The following is an 18,637-nucleotide window of genomic DNA, read 5'->3' as shown; positions in this document are numbered from 1 at the left end:
TGGGGGAATACCATGTTGTGTGCCGTCTGAGTGATTAGGAAGAACCCCAACTGCCATGTGTAGGTTTCATTGGGGGGCTGTAATGTGATTTGGCTTATGCATAGTTTATGCTTAGAAAAGTCTTAAACCTTATGGCATTGATACTGTGTTTAAATTCTTGGTGTATTCACTTTTTTCTTTTTTCATGTCCATATATGAAAGCATATCAAAGCTGTAGAGTAGTCACAGATTTTTGTTTGTCTGCCACACTGTAAATATGTATGTATGTATAACTTTATTTATAAAGCGCCACAAGGATACGCAGCGCTGTACAATCTTACAGAATACAAAATTACACACAGGGAGGACAAGTGATATAATAAATAAATACAATAAATAAATATATATATGTATATATATAAGTGCCATGTGGTATGAGACACAGTAGGAAGGTCCCTCTGCCCCGTAGAGCTTACAATCTAAGTGGTTGGGTAACATACAGGCACAAATTGGAAGGTAAGGGTGCATCAGGTATGGGCATTTGCCCTTAAGCGCAGGACTGGGCAAAATAATGTTTTAGTGCTCCAGAAGGTAACAGCTGAGCTTTTTCTTAAAGAGAGTGGTTTTGTGACAGGATAAAACCAGTCAGACACTAGCTGAAAACAAGGACGGGCAGACCTTCAGACAGTTGAGGGGAGGTATGTAAGCATTACTAAAGATTAATAAATTCTATGTATGAATTGTATTAGTCATATATGTACATGAATCCTATGTTTTATGCAGTAATAAGAATTAATATAACCTTTGGACGCTTTTTACTGTGTTTTGTATTTATATATGTCACTAGTTATATCTTATAGCGTACATTTCATTATTCAACTGTTTAGGTACTCACAAATTGTCTGATAGAAAGCTGATTCACGTGCTTGTTGATGTGCACAGATCATTTGAATCCACACATCCTGGAGACATACATTTACCATTAGAAGCTCAATCCAACAAACCAGTTTTCGGTAAGCAGAAAAAATAGATGGTTTGAGTTAGCTAATACATTTTGCACGGCATGAAATAGTAAGCATGTTTTTTATCCCTATAGTCTCAAAACTATCCTTAAGAAGAAGACGTGCTGCTAAGTTGTTGACTGCTAAAAATAATCATAATGAGAATATTGTTCAACACAGAGCATCAGTAGAAAACATACCGATACAGCCTAAAGGTCCCCATACACGGACCGATTATAGCTGCCGATATCGGTCCCTTGGACTGATTCGGCAGTTTATCGGCCCGTGTAGGGGCAGAACCGAGGGGCCTGGCCGACTGATATCTGGCCTGAAATTGACCAGATATCGATCGGCCAGGTTAGAAAATCCAGTCGGATTGGGGACCGCATCAGCTCGTTGATGCGGTCCCCGAACTGACTGCCCCATTGCCGCGTGCAGAATTCGATCGTTTGGCCCCAGGGCCAAACGATCGAATTCGCCTATATGCCTCCCCAATATCGCCACCCGTAGGTGGGGATATCGGGTGAAGATCCGCTCGCTTGGCGACATCGTCAAGCGAGCGGATCTGCCCGTGTATGGCCAGCTTTACACATTAGGGTTTGGTGAGTAAAGCCGAAACATAAACTCTAAATCTTTACTATGTATTACATATTTTTCATTTAACGTATAACATCTCCTTTGTTTCCATACAGATACAAAATTACCTTTAACAAAAACCTTACATGATAAGGTACTGAAAGTGCCATCCAACCGCTCCTACGATTTTGATCCAGCTTCTACATCATCATCTAAAGACACCAGAGCACTATTATCCTCGTTTGCAAACATCAAGATACAGAGTCATACGTCGGCACTGGGGCGCAGTAAAGTTGTTGGTGAGTCTGTAAGCAAAGCACCAACACAACAAGCAGCCATGCAACAAAAAAGTGATAATTTATATGTTAAGCGATCTGTGAGTCATGTATCAAAGCCGGTAGAGGTCACAACTAAAAAAACACGATTGGGCCATTCCATAGCAAACACTAACATGGCATTATTGAATAAAGCAGCTAAGAAGCAAAGCTTTAATAATCATAACTGGTACACTTGGTACACCCACCAAACTGATTTTTGGCACAAGTTACAAGGTACTATTCAGAATATAATAATAGATGTTACAGCCTTATTGGGCCTACCAAGTAAGAATGAATTATTATCCAAAGTTACTGAATTGAGTGAAAAACTTGCAATGTACAATATAAATAAGACATTTATACATGGTGTAGAACTTTTACCACAAACTATTGTGGGTGATGCACACTCATTGCTTAGCTCTTTTGTACCTACACCATTACCAACCAATAATGCCAATGACACAGTAACATGGCTTATAGCCCAGTGTCGTTTCTGTTGTGGTTTAAGGTACGTTATTCATTCAGTGTTGAATGAATTTCAATGTTTAGTATCAATGTCTGATGAGAGAATGAGGTCTGTAATGGCATCAAAACTAAAAACTAGATACACTGCCGTAAGCAATGTGTTTCGTTGTGGTCTAAGAGAAATGATTGGTAAAGGTTTAAAAACTAAAAGGGTTAGATACCTACAACACAAAAAAAATGTAAAATATCGATCCAAGACTGTAAAAAAAGCTATAAAAATGCTAAGATCATTAAGGCGTACAGTCCCAGATAAAAGACGGCACTGTAAACCTTATTGTAGTGTGTCTGGATCTAGAATAGCCTCAACTGTAAACCAAAACATTAATCCCGATACAGTAATGCCTGGTAGTTCATCTACCGTACCTGTTAAAGAAATAATGCAGTCACATATACAATACTCACCAGTGGTCCATCAAAATGCCATTTCAAATACGCCCAATGAAATACCTGTACAGAATGAAGCGCATGACCAAAATAATGGCCGCGAAGCATCTGTGTATTTGGAACATATTAATCGTTTCCAAAAATCACGCCGTGAATATTATGAACATTTTAGATTTGTAAATTTAGAGAAAATGCCATCATGTAAGGATTCTGTTCATTCTGTACACGGCGCTATCCAAGGTTTATTAAATGGTATGATGCCTGATATAGGGCATCATGATTTGATTCAGTTGAGACTTGATGGTGACGGCCTCAGCAATCCTTTGTATTCTATCAAAAGATCCAAGGACAGCTTTAATGCTGAATCCTTTTTGAATGATGTTTCCAAATTATTACAGAGTAATACTGAGCTTCTTGGAAATGGAACATTAAGACTAGTCGTGTCGATTGTCAAAAATAGAGTCGGGGGAGTAATATCTCGAAGGCGCGTGAGGTCCACACCCTATAGTCGTATTATAGCTAAGAAAAAGCGCTGGCTTTTTGACTTACACAATGAAAATCTAATTCAGGAAATAGATTTTTGTAGAACAAGTTTTGTACAATGGTAATACACTATTATCGCATAAACCTGATAATATTATTTGGTTTTATCCATGTTGGCAGTCGCTTTATGATGAATTGATGCAAAAACTACCCAATATACAGTTTATAGAAGGCTTACCTAATAGTTTTACAGATGATGCATTATTTCCATCTGATAAAATTAATTTAACAGTTGTTGATGATCTCATGGAGGCTGCTAGCGAAAGTTCTGAAATTGAGAAAGCATTCACCAAGTACGTGCACCATAGAAACCTTAGCATCATGTACCTTGTACAAAACGTGTTTTGTCAAGGTAAAAAAAGCAGAACCATTAATTTAAATACTAAATATATAGTTCTATTTAAGAACCGCAGGGATAAGTTACAGATTACAACTTTGGCTAGACAAATGTATCCTGGAAAATCGCAATTCTTTTTAGAGGCTTTTGAGGATGCCACCAGTAAACCTTATGGCTATTTACTTGTAGATTTACGATCTACAACCCATGATGATTACAGATTAAGGGCAGATCTCTTTCCACCTGATCTGCCATTGGTGTACATCTTACATCTGACACTTCACACTTCAGTTACTTACCCTAATTTATATCAAGTCACTTTGATCCACATTATCCTGTACCTTATCTGTTTGTATCTATTTGTCCCTTGTAGCCCCCCCCCCCCGTTTATATGACTTTGTCAACACCTTCCACACAGATATTCCTTTTTTTCTGGTTATTTGATCTATGAGCTGAATGTTGTATATATATCAGCGAGCACCACAGCTTCTTTGTAATCAGCTTGAAAAAGGAACTAGAATGTTCTGGAAGCTTGCTATGGTTATCTTAGTTAGCCAATAAAGGTATCACCTTTATACCACTTTTGTTATTTTTTATTTCAAAAGGGTTACCCTGTAAACATTTTGACTGGCTAACACGGTACATCACCTTTTCCTGCATCTACAACTCAAGATCACCTTAGAAATGCTGATATATCTAACACAACTGATCCTATGATCCAGGAAGTTATTAATAATGTGAACCCCCACTTTAGGAAAAATGCTGAATTGCTACTCAGTAAAATGTCACAGTCTAAACATACTGTGGAACTTGTTTATAAAAGCGTTACTATACCGGGGTCAAATATACTGGATTTAGTTTGTTGTGTTACCCAAAGCCATTATGTTGTGGCACGTAAAATGCCTCACGATTGGACCACTTTTCTTCAGATTCTAGCACAGTTGAATATACCATCGTCAGTTGTTGGAAATAGTTTGCATAGAGAATATCTAAATCAATTAAAAACAATGCCTGATTCAGCAAATATATCTATAGACCCCTATAAGTCACCGGTGCCTTTTAAACAACCTGTAAGATGTAATATAGCTTTAAGTACCATTGAATCAATAACACCAAACAGATACTTATTACCCAAAAAACGTTCTGGTGCTCTGATGCAATCCATTGACTGGCTGGATTTTTAAACATGTTAATAATTGTATATTTTTCTGATTGTATGATTTTGTATTTACCTTTTCATATTATTGTATATTTATTATATCAACAATTTAATATGTATAAAATGCATTAATGTTATGGTTTACTGAATGTACTATGTTCTAATGGTAAAGGTAAATGTTCATGTTTTGTCTTCCTTAAATAAAAATAATGTATGTGTTTTTTCTGCATACTTTCCTGTATGCTACTATAAATCTTGAAGCGGTCTTTCATAAACAAGAATGCGCATGTCTATGAAAGCACGCTAACAAACCTGGACATGTTGGAATCAGCTATAAAACATGCCCGGACACGGTAACATTTCCAAAAATACTTGTCTGGGCATGCCGTCAATATCCTCCTGTAATATTAATCATAACCGCTAGGTACCACTAACATAGAGGTTTATAAACGTGTTATTATGGGTCTATAATGCATTACCATTTTATAACCACATGGTGGCGCTCACACAGGCACCATGTATGGGAGGGTGCCCATTCACAAAATGGCGCCAACTTACCAACGCATGGTATTGTGGGTAACACACAAAATGGCGGACCATAATCATAAAATGGCGGCTGCGCAGTGGGAGGGGCAATACTGCGCAATGGGTGGAGCATAACACAGGGGTATTATGGGTATTACTCAAAATGGAGTCTCAAAATGCCCGCTGCGCAGTGGGCAGGGTCATAATGTGCAGTGGGTGGGGCTAAATGGCAGCTTAAAATGGGCTCCACGCTGTGGGCAGGGCCATAATGCGCAGTGGGCGTGGCTAACTGGTCATGTTATCTATAGACACACCCATAGCTTCGCCCACCTGTCAAGTTGACGTTTTAACTGCCTATAGACTTCTGATAAGCTCTGTAGAACATTATGAGGCTCTATCTGTTATCTGCTAAGTAACCTGTGCCTTTTCTCCTTATAATGGCTGCCCCCATGGCAACATAGCAGCTTTTTTTTATATAAAGTATAGTATAGTCTTTCTGAGGCAAACACACCAGTTGTACCAGTGCAGGGCAACAGTACATTATATTGTTATTACTTTCATATTTTGTGCAGTGACCAGTCAATTGCTTGTCGCCACATCATAACCACGCCCCCTAAAGGCATAACCACACAAAACATCACCCGCCCTCCAATGTCATCTGCCCCCCACCCGGGCTCCTGAGCCACAAAAGGTGGCAACCCTAGTAAACACACAGATGCCGGTCAATCTGCATGACTGATTGGGAAATGTGTTGCAGCACTGGGAACCAATGGGAGAAGTTTGGAATCATATAAGGAGTGTGGGTATCTGTTTGCATCATGGAATACTCCAGTACAGAATGACATAGTTGAGCAATTTCTAGAAAGTTAGAGGGCTACAGATTTGATGTCAGGGGGTGCTGCAACTTTGCGTTTGACCACAGCTAAAGGGACACAAATCTGGAACTCCCAATCCCCCATGCAGCTATCCACTCACTATTGCGAGTTTTCTTTTAGCAGTGAATACTATTATGCGCTGCTGCATAACACAGTTCTACATACCTGTTACAGTAATAGACTGCATTGTTGGGATCCAGTTCTATAGCCTGTGAGTAGCAGTCTACAGCTGCGGCATAGTTCTGCTCCTTCATGAAAGCATTACCTGAATAACAGAAATATTGCACACGTGGATTAGACTGCTTCTGCTACTGCACAGACAGGGCTTCATTAGTGCTATATCTTTAATATAACCAGGTTGCTTGTTATTACCGAAGCCTTTAAGGACACACTGGGCAATTTCTAGTGTGGTGTTGCCCCAGTATTTTTTCTCACTCCAAGGAGGGGGACACAGCATGGGAGTGAATGGGAGATTGTAAGCTCTTTTGGGCAGGGCTCTCTTCACCTCTTGTATCGGTTATTGATTGCTTTATATGTTACTCTGTATGTCCAATGTATGTAACCCACCTATTGTACAGCGCTGCGGAATATGTTGGCACTTTATAAATAAATGTTAATAATACTAATAATCACCACTATAGACACATATTGCATTCTAGCAATGAGTTAAACAAAAATATGCCGTCTGTACAGGAAAAGTCCTTGAACAGACCAGGCCCCCCACAAAAAAAATCTTTGGATCTTTGGGGGCTGACGTAACACCGTAGGCAACAACTTCTCAAACACCACCAACCCCCCTCCGCCCTTCACTCGTCTGTAGCAGGAGGCAAAGTTTAAGCTACAGAAGGGGGAATACCATATAGGAGACCCTATGATCCAGGCCCCCTGTACCCGGTCACGGAACCTCCTGTATGTATGTAGTTATGTCACTGCATGGATTCTCTAAATAAAATGAACCTGGCCCTATATCATATGAGACATGCACAAGCAAAACACACTGAACTTACTGCTATATTTTCATTTTAAATTCTACATTGTAATAATTAATTATACAGCATTATACACACAGTATAAAGAAATACAGTTCCTAAAGGGTCACTATACCTTCCATTTTTGTTGTACCTTTAAGTTTGTCTGTTGGATATAAATGTTGAATGTATAAAAATTTCCACTAGCTTTGTCTCCTCTCACATCTATGAAGGTATTATTAGCTCGGTTTGCTGTTTTAGTCTTGCTGTCACTGTCGGGGCTGCGGGCTGCAAACATTTTACTTTGTGACCTCATGTAGCCCTCCTATTCTTCTATATGTCCTGAAAAGAAGCTAGCAAGGGGATAGGCCTAATGGCCAAGACTTTGTTCTGATGTCATAGGGAGTAGCAACAGCCAAAAATCTTCCAGATATATCATTAGCAGGAAAGACCCTTAAGTTATGTTATCACCTGTACAGCTTTGCCAGCATATTTCCTCCTCTGTACTAATTTTTACGCTAGAGTGGGCCTTTAAGCGCTACCAGCAAAGCATGGTAAGAGACACCAATAAGTAAAGAGGTTTTGGCAAGTAAAGAGGTAACCATGGGTGTATGTACCCGTCATAAGTGAGTGTCTCAACAATGCCAACCAACCAAATCCCCCACCAGTTGCTACAAACAGAAGTACGCCCAGCTCATTTAGATGCCAAAGCAAGGCATAATGGTATATACACTTCCTATCACTAGATTATGCTCTCTGGCACATTGTTAAACAGTTTTCCTCCCAATTTTTAATTCTTATTAGATGAACATATTCAAGCCTCAATGAAGAAGGACAAAAGCATAACATTAAGATTGTACTGTGCGCCAATAATAAGAAAAAGATGCACACGCCTTGCAAAAAGGACCAACATACACAGCACACTGTTAAATAATTTCAGGTGTTTTTCCCCCAGCCAAATATTTCTGGGTTCTAACACAGTCACTAATATAGAATATATACAGAACAACCCTTACCTTCATCTTTTAACTGTTCAGCCTTTTCTGCAACTGATGGTGACGATGGAGAGATCTTATTAGGTGTCAGGTCATCATCCTGTGTAATGTAAATGGTTATTATATGCTCAAATGGAATCATCATTACTTGAATTGCTGGTATTTTTTTAGTTTTGCTTTTAGTTTTGTTTTTAAACTCATTTTGGGCCATATGCAATTCTGTGATTAAAAACTTGTTTCATGGTTTATCACATGAAAACTCAATAGAAGTCTATAGGGAAATCTGGAACTGAATTAGGAAATCAGCTCTTTTAATATAATTGAACCTGACCCTTTAGGTGGCAGATTTTGATGTCCTTTAGGCGGAAGTCATCACTTTGTAAATTCTATTTGTTTCCTACATGGGACAATTTCTAACAGATCTGACCACATGGGATCCAGCATGAAACCTGTGGTTGGACAGATTGTCCAAAGAAAACAAATGCTTCAGCATACCACTTACGTATTTCAAAGCGCCTGCTTCCAAGTCAAACAACATCCAGTCCAGTTGGACAGATTGTTCCAATCCAATGGTTTAGGCTGAATAACTGGGTCACATTAGAAATGCATCCTATTCCACCTCTAGGTCCAGCAATGACCTTGCCCAATCACCTAAAGAGGCCATTAGCAGACTGATTTCTTTCTGTTCTGAGCAATCACTGCAGTTCTTCCCAGTGGACCAAAGAGAGGCCTAATACACTCAGCTGAGTGCAAGAAAAAACCACAGCAATTTTCAGGTATACATCTAATAATACATGTAAGGCTCAGTTTGGCCTATACCTTGATTATGCAAAGCCCTTGGACGTGGGCATTATATTTATGTATTTTTCTAGAAGCAACAATGAACTATTATTTCAACTCCATTAGGCCCCATCTCCATAAAGATATAAAAGAAAATGCAGTGACTGAAGGGAGCAGTGGCAACCATTAATTACACCAACACCGAAAGAGCAAGATGTAATGAGCAGCAATGGATGCAGCAGCATGTACAGCCAAGGGCCCACAACTCAGATGCACCAGAAAAGGCTTCTCTAAATCATTACACAAAGATCAAACTATACTTATCCCAACCACAGAGCAAATAATTCTCCAAGAAGTACATTATTCCATTTCTCAAGGCCAGACCTCACCTTTAACAGTTTCTGTTTTGAAAAGAAGCATCTCGCACAGCAACAATGAGCCAAATGCCTCCCTTCCATTATACAGCACTTGTGTGAAAAGACAGAGTACTTGGCTTAGTTATTCGTAACATTTATTCATAATTTAGCCTAGTGATGTAATGTAGAGGTACAATATCTGCACAAACTCAGCATGATATAAGTTTTGTTTAAAAATATTCATTTTTTTCTACAGTTCTATACTGCTGGAATCAGCCATTGTTGATGCAGGATAAAGGTAGGTTTGCCAACTTTCTGTGGGTTCTGGCAAATGCCAGAGGGGTGCTGTAAGATGCCATAGACAGTCACTATTTTCTGGTAGGGGATGTTTGGGCCTCTGCGTACTGGAAATGCCAGGGCCTATTTTGAATCTCAATGTGAACTTGGCCTAATGGGAGTGGGACTGGAATACAAGGGGAGAAAGTAGCCCAGAACAAGAGACTCCAGCTATGAAAAGATCTAACTTTTGTGTCAGGTAAAGTACAGTATTGTGTCCTATTCCCAGCAGCACAGAACCTTATTCAATGTATGCAATAATATAACAGTAAATAGGAGGTGAGTTAGACAAGGGCACAGTGGTGCTTTTTTCAATAGATGGGTTTTTATGGAGCTTTTAGAACTGTGGGATAGCTTAATCGAGTATAGGAGGAATATGGATGATGCTAAACACATAATAAGTAGGAGATGATGTTCAGCACACCTAATAGCAGGGATCCCCAAACTTTTTTACCCGTGAGCAACATTCAAATGTAAAAAGAGTTGGGGAGCAGTACAAGCATTAAAAAGGTACCTGGGGGTGCCAACTAAGGGCTATGACTGGCTATTTGGAAACCCCTATGTGGACTAGCAGCCTAAAAAAGGCTCTGTTTGTCTTTACACTGGGTTTTATGCCACCAAAACGTGCCTCCAAGCCAAGTAATCAAAAAATGAACACCTGCTTTGAGGCCACTGGGAGCAACATCCAAGGGGTTGGGGAGCAACATGTTGCTCATGAGCTACTGGTTGGGGATCACTGCCTAATAGCTTAAATGACTTTCTTTAACCCCTTTACCCAGTGAGCCCAACACTGTGGGATATGCAGACAAGTGCAGGGGGCTCATACAAATGTTTTCAAGGAGGACACTGGACAATTAAATTTTAGGATAGGTGTGCTTAGTCACTGAAACACTCAGCTCCTGGCTTCACATCGGCATCAGTGCTGAATCAGGCAGCGCATGGTAATGAGTCCTAAATAAAGCTGGCAGCTGGCTGATTACAGAGTGCTCCTGCTGTAAAGTTCTATTGTCCTACATCCTCCTTGATTTCGGTAGTAAAAACTTCTGGTGCCACTGTGTTATATGTAGCTTGGCCCACTGTGTCATAGAAAACTGGGGCCATTGTGTCATCTCTTGGGTGGTAGAGAAATGAGAAATGGATATCTAGATTAGAAGGTAAGTAAGGGAAGGAGAAGAAATAAAGAGTAGAAGATGATAATTATAAGAAAAGCAACTTGGACACACAAGAGAAAAACGAGATTGTTCAATAATATTAGCAGAACTCGTTATGCAACGTTCCTATCAACATAGTTACATAGGGTTGAAAAAAGACCAGTGTCCATCAAGTTCAACCCATCCAAGTAAACCCAGCACACCTAACCCACACCTACCAATCTATACACTCACATACATAAACTATATATACAACCACTAATACTAACTGTAGATATTAGTATCACAATAGCCTTGGATATTCTGATTGTTCAAGAACTCATCTAGGCCCCTCTTAAAGGCATTAACAGAATCTGCCATTACCACATCACTAGGAAGGGCATTCCACAACCTCACTGCCCTCACCGTGAAAAACCCCCTACGCTGCTTCAAATGGAAGCTCCGTTCCTCTAATCTAAAGGGGTGACCTCTGGTGCGTTGATTGTTTTTATGGGAAAAAAGAACATCCCCCAACTGCCTATAATCCCCTCTAATGTACTTGTACAGAGTAATCATGTCCCCTCGCAAGCGCCTCTTTTCCAGAGAAAACAACCCCAACCCTGACAGTCTAACCTCATAGTTTAAATCTTCCATCCCCTTAACCAGTTTAGTTGCAGTCTCTGCACTCTCTCCAGCTCATTAATATCCTTCTTAAGGACTGGAGCCCAAAACTGCACTGCATACTCAAGGTGAGGCCTTACCAGGGACCTATAAAGGGGCAAAATTATGTTTTCATCCCTTGAGTCAATGCCCTTTTTTATACAAGACAGCACTTTATCATGATCAGTTCATTGCTGGAAACAGATTACAAGTCTCTTCTCTGGCCAAAAATTTAACCAAAAGTTATGCCAAATCTTTTCATTAAATTCTTACCAGTCTCTGCTTTAAAGAATCACAAAGATTAACCCCTTGGTCAGGTACTGTATATACAGATGCCTTATGTACAGTTACACTATTGTGGCTCAAAAATCCCTCAAAAGAATATGGGCTACAAACCAGCCTTCTTATACTCAGATGTGCCCATACACTGGAGGCTGTGTGTGCTACCCGTATAATATCATTCTCTCAGATGGGTCACTAGTGGTTTCTAAATGAACAATAACTTTTTAATAATTAGAAATGGACAATACTTTGTTACAGTTAATCAGCCGCAACAGGAGGTCACTCAAATTCATATGGGTTACACACTACCAAGGATCAGCTGTAGCACATCTGCAGGGTTATGGTTTCTTAGCTGGTTGTTAGCACAGGGGTACTAACCCCACCAACAATCCTCTGTGGAGCAGGGTATGTTTTCTAAGTTCTTCTGCAATTTACATTTATTTGTTTTATTTATTTTCATATCTTTTAAAAGGGGACCTGTCACTCTAAGAAATAATTAGAAATCCTTTTCTATCATGTTAGCGGAGCAAAATAAACTTTACTTACGCCATATCAATTATTCAAAGCAGGCAGGCGCCATTTTGTGGACATTTTTATTAAGGCAAGCTTTGTATCACCTCAAAATCTTGTGCAGGAATATGGAAAGAGAAAGTGATTGACTCCCCTGGCCCTGAGGCATAGAGGCAGGGCAGGCAATATTTGATTGACAGGTCAGATATTTCTGGGATGTTTAAATAAAAAAAGTGGGGTTTGTGTTCAATTTGCAATGGAATTTTATTATACAGCTTTTTTTGTGTGGGTAACAAATCCCCTAACTGACTACTTCAATGGGGCCTTATGCCACAGACTGTAGACAAACATCAATTCTCCTCAGGTGGGGAATCCAAGAGACTAAATATAACTTTTACTCTAGATAAGACATCTTCCACCAACATCTCTAGTGAGGCAAGTCACAGTGAGGATCTCTCAAATGAATGGCAGAATTCTTGCCCATGGTACCAACTAGGGGTATTAACCTAAAGGACGAATAAAATGTGATTGCAAGCGATATTTACAACTCTACAAAAGCAGACACTGATAAAAACTTTGTTTTATCAGCCAATAAATACACTTCTTTTTTTCTAAAAAGAAACACAATGAAGTATTACCTTAACTGTTTGTGAGAATATTTCTTCCAATGTTTGTGGCACTGCAAGATGCTTATCCTTGGGGGAGATCTTAAACACAGTCTCAAGGCATTGCACTGCAACTAAAACAGGTGAAACATTCACGTTACAAAGGAATCAAACAACATTTTGTTTTACCAGTACAGCTGGTCACTTCACTTACAACCTTCATGGGTCTTGCTAGGAGTAACCTACACATACAGCTAAAACAGCAACATTTGGTTTTGGGATGATCCTTGCACCACTCAGGCGCCACTTGGACTTTGGATTATAAGTGTCACCTGTGCTAAGTATACTGTAAGAGCTCTCTGGACCAGAGGTGGAAGAGAAAGCAGATCTTGATCCGGGTTTGGGAGCAAGTAAAGAAATGTGATCCTATTCTAAGGTAGTGTGCCAAGAAAGGGTACAATTCACTTGCCTAAAAAATACCTGGCCAACAAATCTGCCAGAGCTATTCTATGAGCTATATAAAAATAACTGTAGGGCTCATTTACAAAGATGGCCACAGCTGTTGCACATATTAGCAGCATCTACTGGTGTCTAGAGCTGCTACCTCCACTTTTGCATTTTGGCATAAAGTACCAATACCACTGGCCAGTCTGTTTAGATAAATGGTGCTCTGCAGTCTGTGTTAATAGATGCTGCAATATTGCACCTTAATAATCATGAGCAGATGCATTTTTTTATGCCAAGTGCTGGAAATTACAACATTGCACGCCAGGGTCAGACTTGGCTGGCAGGACACTAAGAAAAAGATTCAGTGGGCCCTGCTGACCCAGACCTGATCCCCACTAGGAAGTATTGGAGCTCCCCCACTGACCTCCCTCCCCCATTTGCAGCAAAGTAAGTATATGGTACCCTTGTGGGTGGTCAGGCAGTGGGGGCCCCTGAGGTGGCAGACCTGGTAAGCCCCAGACACCCTGGTCCGACGGTCTCGGAGAAAATTGTGTGAGGCCGATCTTACAGCCACAATTACACTACAATTATGAGAAAAAACTCATGCATTGTGGGTAAGGACTATGAAAACTGTGCTTGCAGTTGTAAATGTGCAGTTAGATGTTTGCAGGCCCAGTTATACTAAAATGATTATGTCACAAAAAGCACTTCATCAAGTCTTTTTCTTAAAGGCCATATTTATTCTAAAGGCCTTCAATCAGACAACACCTGATCAAGATATCAAGAGAAATGCTGAAACCCTATGAACTACAAGCAGAAGTACTGGGATACTCATCATTTTTGACAATGAAAATCAAAATAAACCAAATAGCCTAAGCAAAGTTTTTAACACTGAGGGAGTAGCAGAGGCATTCCATGGCCGTGGATACATCAATGGATTTCTGAATATGAGCTTTTTATGTATGAAACTTCCAGGAAATTCCTAACGAGAGCATGGTTGCCTTGTATTAAAGGAATCGCATACAAAGAGTAATGGGTTTCTCATGTAAATTATATACCTTCCAGACTCTCTTGCTCATCCAGTGTGCATGCTTCTTGCTGACTCTGCTCTCTCAGGAACTGGACTACTGCATATACGAGACGCTTGATGGATGACATCTTGCCAGCCGGGACACCACACTTAAATCACAGCAACAAGAAAGCTTGAATTTACCAACAACAAAATCTCTTTCAGCTTTAAAATTATGATGAATATATGAAGCCCCCATCACTAGCTGTGCTGTAAATCAATCAGCAGGACAAATTCTACATGTATATCTGCTGACATAGAATTTCCATTCATTGCTTTGGGAGTTTAAGTTTGAAAAATGTGTCTAGGAAATATTTATGTATAAAAAAGTGTAACATTTTTATTGATACATATTTTCAATCAAGAAAACAATGATGGATACTCTACTATAAGGAAATGGCCTTGAATCCAATCCAGACACCCATGATTTATAAACAAAAGAAAAAAATCCTACATATCTTTTTTAACTGTATGACAAGTCCATTGTACCATGATAAAACTGGCTTGATCTGATTTTTTAGTATATAATTTTGAAGTAGGACAGGGCATAACCAAGGGAAAAGGTAGGTCCAGAACTGGCATTGGCAGTAGAAGCACGTGCCTAGCATGCAGTTGCAGGTGGGATCACTCATCCGTCCTCTCCTTCCTCCTAACTTGACATTCCTAAAATGATGGGCGAGTGATATGGGCAACTGTGCCGTGGGCCCCAGTACCACTTGGCTCAACTCTAGGGGAGAGTGGCCTTGTGATTGCTGGGAGTAGATTTGCATGGCCGCTTGTCAGTCAATGTGGAATATAGCCAGTACTGGACATTGGAAAATTAATGTTCCCTATCAACAAGTGCCACTTCTGGAAAGTGGCCTGTACAAGTGCAAAGATCTACTAAAACTCTATTCTGTGGATAGATTTAGACTGTAGCCATTCAGAACTGTGCAGCATAATGTAGTAGAAGTCAGTTCTCCACCAGGCCTGTTATCCAACTAACTTTACTTTCAGAAGTGGGAGGCAAAGGTGCCAAATCCACATAGACACTAAGCCACCCAGTGGTGTAACTAAAATACAGCAGATGCTGTGGTTGCAGGGAGGCCTGGAGCCCCTCTCCTACCTGAAACTTTGCTGTCTTCAGAAAACAAGCAACGGAGGGCAACAGAGAGCAGGCGGTTTTTTTTTTAGAGGGGGGGATGCCACCAAAGCCACTCATTCTCGTTTCTTTCATTGTTTCATCTTCCAAGCTTACTCACTTTGCTATCATGTCTGCACTTTTTTCCTCAGCTTTTATGGTATATAAATAAGTGAAATCTTTGAATATGGCCTACTAAGTAAAAATGAATTTTGCCTGCCTGATAACTCTCTGGGATCACCTTTATTTTAGTTATTCTGTCCCTTATCTGGTGTATGCACTGCCTGTTGTTAAAGTTTGTAGAGTGTTACAGTTTGTCCCTACTTCCTTGTGAGATTTCATGGTGGAATCTGAGAGGCTGTGGCACTTCTGAAAGCTAAAGGACACAATAACAGGCAGAAAGGTGTACCCTGACCTTGCATCCGATTCACTGGGCACAAGTCTGGTGCACCTTTTGACACAACTTTTTGTGGGTATCTTGTAACTACTGCCAGTTCCTGGGTGGTGGTAGCTCAAGGGAACCCCCAGCATCAATAGGCACAGTGCATCAGCAGAGGCTGGATAGCTGCATTGTCAACCATATGGAAGTGCAGGGGAGTGTTTGCATACAAGTACCTTAATGTGTCAATATGTGCTCCCCATTGCATGCATTTTAGAGCTCCCACATTCATAAATGACCCCTTACATCTCTTCAGTAACACATTGGTGTAATCAGAGGGTTGTGTTTCATAACTGAGGAGACCCCTGATATCTATCTATCTATCTATCTATCTATCTATATTATTGGTATTAGTATCTTATTCATATTCTTATTCAAGGTGCACAGGTGATTACCAGGTTACCCTCAGGGTAAGGTAATGAGAGCACTTGGAAAATCATGGATGCCACAAATGCTAGCGGCTAGGCTGTGCTGATCCAACTGCAAACAATACAGTCCTGGGTTTGGTTGCTTTGGTTACATGTATTTTGGCACAGACTTTTGTCATTAGACATAAATGACCTGACAGAGTACCAAATGATCCACCAGGGGGAAAAGGTGCAAGGGTGCTGCTCACTGATACTCAAAGTGCCACTAGGCCTGTGGACAGTGGCTTCTCTCACAAACTTTCAAGTGGGCCCAGACTGTCAACTCCTCTGGTGGACAATAAAAGCTACAGGCATACACTGCAGTTGTGGCATTTAAAATAAAGCTCAGTAGAACCCCATTTTCACTCTAGACAGTGTTCTCCCTCTTAAGGCCTAGCTATTAGAAGTAATATGGCAGCCCCAACAAAAAGCAAACACACAGTGAAAAAATGTTGTGTACACAGAAATACACTACACAGGGCTGTACATCTCAGTTATATTATAACAATTGTCCCCAAGCTCCAAGTTTCATTAGCTAAATCTCAAGATTTTCAGTCTTTGATAAAATCCCATTAGTCAGCTTTCCCTTAGTTCACATTATTTTTATGTATATATGATAAAACCATAGCCATAACAATCACACTGTTATAGGTCCAAGGATAGGTAACGGAGAAAATTTGCATTTATATGTCCCAATTTACTGCATTTAGACCTTGAGCAGCACCACAATGTGATATTGAAAGGCTCTAACTACTTGAGTATCTATAGGAAAATAAATATGTGGAACATAGACAATTTGCGTATAGAAAATCCCTTGTGTGGCACACAGGCAGACACACACATGCATTCTATACTCTATGCTTTCATGACAGAACCACTATGCAAGCGAGTACACAGTGCGTGGCTTCTCAAATGCAACACATCACCTATCTTGCACAGGCATCCAAAACAGTGCCCCCCTTCTTTTATATTTCCAAATTAGTATTCTGCACACAGCAAGCCATGCAAAATGTACCAGGACAGGAGCTTCCCTATGCAGCGAGCAGCATCCCCCTGTAAAGCAGATAATGACTAAAGCAAGCTGGAGCAGACAGCATCCATTCAGCCCTGTGCCTAGCAGAAGGCTATTTAGCATACAGGCAATTACATAACCACAAACTCAGCATTTTGACTGCGTGCAACTAGTATTCTGTAAGATCCTGGACATAATCATCTCAGTGCCTGGTTTCATGGGAGGATGAAGCAACATTTGCAGGTTTTTTAACCATAACAACATTTTTACCTAATTCATTCTGACTTTCACAAGTTCCACAGCCACCAGTGCAGCCCAAAAGCCCATTATATAGATAAGAGAGAGACAAACCACAGCATCTCTTGCACCCAGAGCCTGGCTTTTGCCATGCACACCAATGACAGCATCCCTTACCATGCACACCGGCAGCAGACGTGAATCTGGACCAGCGAGGCTGGATCAGCCTGTGTCAGAAAGCTGACAATGAACCTCCCTCTGTCACAATAGGTTCTCCGTGGGCAGGTCCCTCCCTAGTACTTCCCTATTAGTTACAGCTATTAACTCTTCCAATACAGAGATGTAATACGCAGCGCTCACTGCAGGGACAACTTAGAGTGCACAATCTTTCAATATGTTCAATTAGTCTTTGGTTAGTTTTTTGAAGGATATTGGTAGTTGGGTCAGTTGGTGATGGCAACTTACAAAAGCTGGAAACACTTTTATGGGTTGTTCACCTTTAAATTAACTTTTAGTATCATGCAGACCTTAATATTTTAAGTTTATATGCAATTGGTCTTCATTTTTTATGTTGTATGTTTTTTAGTTATTCAGCTTTTTGCTCAGCAGCTCTTTGCTGGGATGCTCTAAAAGTAGATAAAGAAAACCTAGTTAATCAACTGAAAGAAAATTTATTATATTTGGTAATTTATTTATTGAAAAAAATGATCCAATAACATTTCTGCGTGTGGCAAAAGTAAGTGAATTGTGCTGTCAGTATTTGTTGTGACCCCCTTGTACAGCAATCATTTCACCAAAACTTTTGCGGTAACTGTTGATCAGTCCTGTACATCGACCTGGAGGAATTTTAGCCCATTCCTCCATACAGAACAGCTTAAGCTCTTAAATGTTGGTCAGTTTCCTCACTTGAACTGCTCGCTTTAAGTCTTTTCAGAACATTTCAGTTGGATTATGGTCAGGGCTTTGACTTGGCCATTCCAGAACATTTACTATTCTTTAACCATTCTTTGGCAGAACAATGTTCCATGACCCACTGTCAGTTGAGATTCAGTTTACAGACAGA

At 40.2% G+C, this 18,637-nt stretch overlaps 2 protein-coding genes across 3 annotated transcripts in view; one reads left to right on the top strand and one right to left on the bottom strand.

Annotated features, from left to right (window-relative positions):
- sgtb (small glutamine-rich tetratricopeptide repeat (TPR)-containing, beta) overlaps positions 1–17,826 on the bottom strand; it is a 34,460-nt gene extending 16,634 nt beyond the window's left edge. For both annotated transcript variants that reach the window (XM_004910377.4, XM_031894035.1), the window contains exons 1-5: positions 17,752–17,826; positions 14,349–14,469; positions 12,877–12,977; positions 8,206–8,284; positions 6,387–6,486 (exon numbers count right to left, since the gene is read on the bottom strand). In XM_004910377.4, coding sequence (XP_004910434.1) covers positions 6,387–6,486; positions 8,206–8,284; positions 12,877–12,977; positions 14,349–14,469; positions 17,752–17,754 — 404 coding nt within the window. In that variant the 5' untranslated portion in view covers positions 17,755–17,826. The remainder of the gene's footprint in view (positions 1–6,386; positions 6,487–8,205; positions 8,285–12,876; positions 12,978–14,348; positions 14,470–17,751) is intronic.
- On the top strand, positions 553–4,029 carry LOC105947813. Its single transcript, XM_012967165.3, has 2 exons — positions 553–992; positions 1,673–4,029. The coding sequence occupies exon 2, from the start codon at positions 1,894–1,896 to the stop codon at positions 3,388–3,390; it is 1,497 nt and encodes a 498-aa protein (XP_012822619.2). The 5' UTR covers positions 553–992; positions 1,673–1,893; the 3' UTR covers positions 3,391–4,029.
- Positions 17,827–18,637: the final 811 nt, after the last annotated feature.

This window comes from Xenopus tropicalis, chromosome 1 (assembly GCF_000004195.4).
Source record: "Xenopus tropicalis strain Nigerian chromosome 1, UCB_Xtro_10.0, whole genome shotgun sequence".
NCBI lineage: Eukaryota > Metazoa > Chordata > Amphibia > Anura > Pipidae > Xenopus > Xenopus tropicalis.
Note: the sequence above shows the minus strand (reverse complement) of the source record. Positions and strands in the feature narration are given on the sequence as shown.